Below are 7,027 nucleotides of genomic sequence, written 5' to 3'. Positions count from 1 at the left end.
CTTGACGCTGCTTTGGAAGCGGGTGACGAACTATTCGCATAGCTCTGTGAACGAGCCTATAGATCTCGGTCGTAGCCTGGAGAACCATGATGTGGCTGCTCCCTTGAGGGATGCCGGGAATGCCCGACAGGAGACCTAGTCCGACCCCCCATACAGCGTCATTATGCCATTAAAGTAGTTGATGTGGTCATTGGGGTCAGTGGGACCACTGTAGAGTTCAAAGGTGGGTAGTCGAAACCTGGAAGGTAGTGTGGCTGACATGATCTCTGCCGAGAAGGGGTGTTGTCCAGGTATGGAATGCGTCTCGCCTTTGGTCTGCTTCTTCAACCCTTCCAGCTTCTCATCCAGGTCACAGAGTCTTTGATCGAGCTCCTCGTCCCGTGTCTGCCCCCCACGCCTGGCCGGACGTTCGCTGCAACCCCGTTCACGCTCTCTCCTAGATGTCCCCTCCCGCCTTAAGTGTTGGCGGGATGGGGAATGGTCACGCCGTGATGAACCCTGTCGTGAAGGTGAGGGGCTTTCTTCTCTGTAGGTCCGGCTTCGTCGTGGTATGTGACCTTCTTCTAGTCGTCCGTCGAACACAGACCTCCGGACCGATCTCTGCGGGCTAGACACCCTCGCCCTGGGTGTTGGCGTCCTCCCACGTTCTGACCGTGGCGAGAGGTCTCTTGTTCTCCTGGGATGCTGGGAAGGCTACCCCCGCTGTGGAGTGGGGGTTGCCTGTCGCGCTAGTCTCTCTGATCTCACGCCCCTGGGGGATGATCTCCTAGGGTTCGGCTCTTATCGAGGTACGGACTCCACCCTTGCTAATGGTGAAGTCCTTCGACGGTGAGACGTCGCACGCTGCGTCAAGTATTCTTGAAAGAGACTTTGTTCATCGAGGATCTGTCGTTGCAGGTCGTTAATCTGACCCACAGTGGCTGGAGCATTGGGGTCAGGTGTCACCTCTACCCCCGCATCGTCGGCCTCGTCATTATTGGGCTCGTCGACCACGAACTGGTCATTAAGGGGGATCTCTTCCTCCAGAGGGACATGGTCCTGGTCGTTGGCTCTGCGAGAGCACTCTGGGGGTGGTGATCCATTCCTTGCTCCATTGTTGGTGGTGGTAGTCTTCCTTCATGCCATTGAATGAATATGGAAGCGAGCTAGTAGCTGTAATGGCTAGCGTCGTTCCCACAGACGGCGCCAATCTGTTGCGTCAAGAAATCGTCGAGCGGTCCTGCGAGTGCCGTCACCTGCAAGTGGACCAAGGGGTCAACAGAGAGAACCGGTGTGGTTCCGGCCTAGGGCTCTTCGATGCCAAAGTTAGATCTCCTGGCGCAAATAGATGAATAGTGATTATTCAGTATGAGTTTTGATGTCCCCTGATGGGGTTGTGTACCTTGCCTTTTATAGTAGCGTATGGTGGTGTGGAGAGTCCCAGTTTGATGGCGATTGTCCCGTTGAGTGGATAGAGGCCCTGGGTAACGGGGCTCTATCCTGATTGATCATCTCCCCGCGGGAGGGAGTGTCCTAGTGGTATCAAGATCCTTGGTGGATAGATACCCGCGTGTGGTGATAACATCCTTGGTGCTTGAATCCGTCTGGGTGACGTGACCTCTAAGCGGCGGTCTAGAGTCCTGCTGGTGACATGAGTCTTAGCGATACGATCGGGTCATAGGTGGGTAGCCCCCACCTCACGTGCCCACGATGCTGTGCCTGGGTGCAGGCCGCGCCTGGATGTGTGGCCGCGCCTAGGTGAGGCCGCGCCCGAGTGGTGGCCGCGCCTGTGTGAGGCCGCTCCCCGGATGTGTGGCCGCGCCCGAGGGGTGGCCGCGCCTGTGTGAGGCCGCTCCCCGGATGTGTGGCCGCGCCCTGATGTGTGGCCGCGCCTAGGTGAGGCCGCGCCCGAGTGGTGGCCGCACCTGGGTGCTGGCCACGCCCGGGTGCTGGGACCCCGGTTCGTTCCCCTTGGCTATGGAGCGGGTCGTCTGTGACACGTGGCGGTCGTTGATTGGCCCGGTGAATATTGGATGTATCAAATCTCTTCAATTTATTTATTTTTATTCCTTAATTGGCTTCATTCTTCTCTTTTGAGCTAGTATTTGTTTCAACTTGGTTCACTAAAAATGTTTATTTGTTATTTAGAGGATGATCAACATAAAGAAAATTTAAATTGTCGTTGGTGTGGTGGCTTATTTAGAGCAATATTGTCTTGTTTCCCTCATAGATTTGATTAAGAGTAGATACCTTACTAGTGCAATTTATCTTTTCTGTTCTTTTTCCCCCCCTTGGGAGGGGGGAGGGGGAAGGGGGGATTGGGGAACTGATCATTCTAGGTCTGAGATTGAGGTTATTTTGTTGCTAGATGTAGGATATGTTCCAAATGATGTAGATGTGAAACTTGTGTGATTCATCATTCTTGTTGTCAATTATATAAGAAACTGGGAAACTTCATTTTTTCAAAGTTCTGCTGTGGCAGTGCTCTTTTCCATAGAAGCACAAATTCAGAGAATGCTGCTGTTTGGGACACCATATAACACTGCTGGACAATGACCAACCGATATCTGCTTCCTTGTAACCCAGGCAAGCACTCAAATTTGAAATTTTAATTGGCCGTGGGGTGGGGTATTGTTTGACATTTCTAGGATCAAGGGTTGGCAACAATAGGGAATTTTTATAGCTTTGGCTTGGCATTGGTGTTGAGCTCTAATTTGGATTGACCCAAAATCCTAGTCTTGTCATTGTGTATTCAAAATTTGCCTTGTAATTGTCTGACAGTGTCCATTGCATTATCATTTCAGTCAATGTGGAAGGTTGATGAAGAAGAGAATTGGTAAATTGGTATATTGTTGTTAATGGCCTCGCGATATCCATTGCGATCATGAGTCTCTGTTAATATGAGGAATATTGATGAAGAAAATTGTACAGATTTAGTATTCATAACACCCCCCAAATTCTTTTTTCACACTATTTTCTATTTCTTACTGTCTCAATTGACTCATGTTAAAAACCTAAATGTTGGTCGATTTATCCTAGGATATTGTAATTTTTCTACTCCTTTGCTATTGAGATAAAACTATCTAAATTATGAACCAGTTTTTGCAATCTAAGGATATTTGCCAGGCTTAGCCCAGGCATGCCCCTGTCTTGGTGGTGGCCTAACTGGGTCAACCACAGATGATGTAAAAGTTTGGAAAGTTAAGTAGATGAGTAACTCTAATCTCAATGGAAGGAGTGAAATTCTAATTCCTCTGCTGAAATCTGAAAAGGTTGGGCTATTATTTTGTTGGACACTCCCCTTTCCCTTTGTGGAGTTCTCACATGTGTTGTGTCTGGTCATTTGGAGGTGAGATTGGTGCCACCCTTTCCCATCTTTCAGCAGGGCAATTGATTGGTAAGCACATCATGTTTGACTCTATGTTTCCAGTTAAACAGTGTCACTATTTTTTAACCTGGAAAGGAAATGGAGGTTGGGGGTGGGCTGGGCTTGCTAAAGCAATTTCATCTGGTCAGATCATCTCCTAATAGGGTTTAAAAACCCGGATTCGAGATAATCGAAAACGGTATATTCCAGGTATCTAGGGTTTTTCTGTATAGAACCGGCTGAGCCAGATCCAAGGCCGATCCAATTTTAGAACCCTGCCTCCATAGGAGTTGCAATCATTAATGCAACATGCGAACTTTTCAGAGATACCCTGTATGAGGTTAAAACTTGGCCCAACCATAATAACCCAGACAGAGCTGGCCTTAAGGTTCGTATTCTTGGGTACTGATACATCATAAAATCGACACCCAATAGAGGGAAGACACGTGTGTCCTCTCAGGGGAGAGGACGGAGAGAACAAGGTATGAGCACTCGACCAGGTCGTTCCATGAAGGATGAGGTGGGAAAAAGACTGATCTAGTATAAATGGCGATCCGATCCTAGCAGAGGCCCGACTACGCCACGATGACAAATCCGGATAAAGCGATGAAATCACATCCCGAAAATGAAGCAGGATGGCCTTAACGGCCCTAAATTAACGCGCCAATCCAGCCTGACGGGGTGTAATGGGTTGGGGGTACTTATCCCTAATCCTAAAAGGGCTCCTAGTCTCCTAAACTCACGCCAAGAGAACTCCCTTTCCTATTAAATCACGTCATCGCCTGCAGGACTTTCCCAATCGCCTATAAATAACTGGGTAACCTCCTTCTATGATCATCTGGATTCAATCACAATTATCTGTTGTTAAAGAGTTTTGACTTAGGCATCAGAGCGACTAAACCGGCTTGGCCTAGTCCTCTATTGTTGTTTTCTTCTTCGCAAGAACAGCATGCTCCACCCCAGTTCTTGACGCAACAGGTACCCTTTGTCAATCCCTCCCCCTCAGAGGATACCTGTGATTTTTAGTTCGGTTGTAAAATAGGATTTTAACTCGGAATCGGGGTCGAATTGGTCCCTGCTGATTCTGGTCAGAGTCAGTCGGAATCGGTCCTAAAAACTCTAAAAACCAAGTTACAGAGTTCCAAGAATCGGAGTCAAATTGGTCTTTGCTGTTTTGGATCAGAGTTGGTCGGAATCGGTACTAAAAATTTTTAAAAACCAAGTGATTCAGTCCCAAAACCCTTGAATCGACTGCTCTATAACATCCAAAATTGGGATCTGTCACATTGGATTAAACCGATTTGATTTTGATTTTAACCAATTATGGGCCTTGCCAAGTCCCCAACAGCTAATCAAATTGGTGGAACGCTTTCTCCATTTTTAATTGGTTAATAAACCAAGTTATGCTGTTGGAGACTTGGCGAGGCCCATAATTGTGAAGGTTTGCTTGGAAAAGGTTTCACCGGGGAGCCTTAGAACTCACGCGACGGGAAATCTTAATTCTTGCTCACTGTTTCAAAAATTGAAAATGGATAAGTCTAACAGCTCAATCAGGATTGAATTGGGCATGATCGATCCTAATTCTGGGTGTTTCCGAACCGTCCATTTAGGGTTTTTGGGACTGCATTAAAAACCTTGTTCTTGATTTGGCTTGAAATTAGTACCTATGCATCAATAAAACTTCCAAAATTATTGACTTCCTATGTTTACAAATTTGTTTCAACCATTTGATTGCAAAGAGATTTGGAGTGTTCACGAATCCCAGATCATGACAACTGCAATCACCCCAACACCAAATAGTACGGCGAAAAACCTAGCATGAGGCGTGTCCACTGGAACAGGTGTGGGAGGGGAGTAACCCTTGGAGAGAAGATGGTTAATGGAGACATAGATGAAGACACCGCAAGCAAATCCCATGGAGATGGCATAGATCCAATCGGCCACCACGCCCTGAGTAGTGGCATCGATTATGATCCCAATGGCTACTCCGATTGGGCTTGATATCGCGAATGCGAAGGCGTATGTCGCACAGGAAAGGAGAGGGCGATTAGGGATAATCCGGAGCAGAGCTATTCCCATAGCAATTGCAGCGAACACCTTGTGAAGGGTAACAGTCCAGAGTGCTCTCCAGGCATCCCCTGTTGTCTCTGCAACTCCGATGGCGATACCTTCGAACACCGAATGGAAACACAACGCCATTATCAACAGTACACTGTCCCCTACCGAGCTGGCTGCCGAAACCTCTGGCGCTTTCACCACCGATTGGGCATCCGTGGCCTTATCTACCTGAACCCGTTATAATCCAAATTCAATAAAAATAGCAGAGAAATTTTAAGAAAAGGAGTGGAACAGTAAAAGAATTCTCATCCATCTTCTTCTTCCCTTTACTATGTCTCACCTGAATCCGCGAGGCCCCGCCGTTAAAGTTTTTTTTCCCGGACTGAACCTCCCCTGCAAAGAGCAATCGATAAGAAGTCATCATTAGCTGGACGACTCTGCAAAACTTTTTCTTTTTGACAAGGATTATTTTGAACAGAGGAAAGTGTTTGTTTATTGTCACAGATGCCTCTTTCCCACAAAACTCAAGCAATAATAATTATGTTTTTGAAGTTTGAACACCACAAAACTGGAATAGAATCAATCAACCCAATCAAGCGAATGAAGAACACTGTTTTCCCCAAAATTTTGGGAGAACATTAAAATTTATTAGTCAAACATAAATTATTCTAATAGCTTGTCAAGACCATGCAGACCAGAACTCGTTTAATTAAACACCAAAAAAAAAAAAAAAAAAAAAAAAATCACCTTGGAGCTCAACATCACCATGACCGTGGCTCCCCTGTTTGGAATAAACATGAGAAATGACGCAATCAGCGAGCATGGTAAGCAAATAGCCGACGCAGGACAATAGGAAAGCGAAAGGGTAATCCTTAGTAGGAGCGAGATCCTTAAAGGTCCCATCGGAATCACTGAGGAAGTGCATCAAAGCCGTCCCCAAGAACACTCCGCCGGCAAACTGCGTGCCTAACACGAGGAAACCTTGATTCCACTTCATAAAGTAAGGAGAAATCCCGCCCACGAATGTTGCGAAGAACACAAGAATCAAACACCATATCTTCACGAGAATCAGGGATTTCGATCTCAGGTCTGGTTTCGCCGGAGACTCATTAGAAGAAACGCCGGAGTCTTCGTCGTCATCGTGGTGATGACCACCGTGGGCATAGGCGGAAAGGACGAGGAGAAGAAGGACTGCGACGGAGAGGAGAGGTCGTGTCATTGTAGGAGCTGCACAAGGTATGCATAGAGAGATTAGATTAGAGAGAAAGAGAAGAGGAAGACGGTCGAGTCTGGTAAAAAAAAAAAAAAAAAGGGGTAAAAATCTGGTTTGTACTGCACAAGACTTTTTAAACACGATTAACACGGAGAGAAAAAACTTAAAAGAGGAAGGTAAGAGTACAGAATTGCATATTATAGTCTCCGAAAATTAGAGAGAAAGATAGTACAGACTGTACGAGTACGACAAAAGGGTAGAAAAGGACATTGCAATCAACACGGCAACACCCATGTAACGGTGTCAATTTTAAACCGGAAAAAAAAAAACTCGAACCAAAACCGGTTGTTCAAGACTAAACTCTACAAGGCACAGTAGAGCCAAGTCTCGTACAAATTGATGCATTGTAT

General features: G+C 46.6%; 1 protein-coding gene across 1 annotated transcript; it reads right to left on the bottom strand.

Annotated features, from left to right (window-relative positions):
• Positions 1–5,051: 5,051 nt before the first annotated feature.
• Positions 5,052–6,674, bottom strand: LOC122639424 (zinc transporter 11-like). Its single transcript, XM_043832280.1, is given in 3 exon segments — positions 5,052–5,646; positions 5,648–5,797; positions 6,152–6,674. Coding segments are annotated over 3 exon segments (1,170 nt in total). The 5' UTR covers positions 6,624–6,674; the 3' UTR covers positions 5,052–5,098.
• Between the last annotated feature and the right edge of the window lie 353 nt (positions 6,675–7,027).

This window comes from Telopea speciosissima, chromosome 9 (genome assembly GCF_018873765.1).
Source record: "Telopea speciosissima isolate NSW1024214 ecotype Mountain lineage chromosome 9, Tspe_v1, whole genome shotgun sequence".
NCBI lineage: Eukaryota > Viridiplantae > Streptophyta > Magnoliopsida > Proteales > Proteaceae > Telopea > Telopea speciosissima.
The sequence above is the reverse complement of the archived record's forward strand: the minus strand, read 5'-3'. Positions and strand labels throughout refer to the sequence as shown.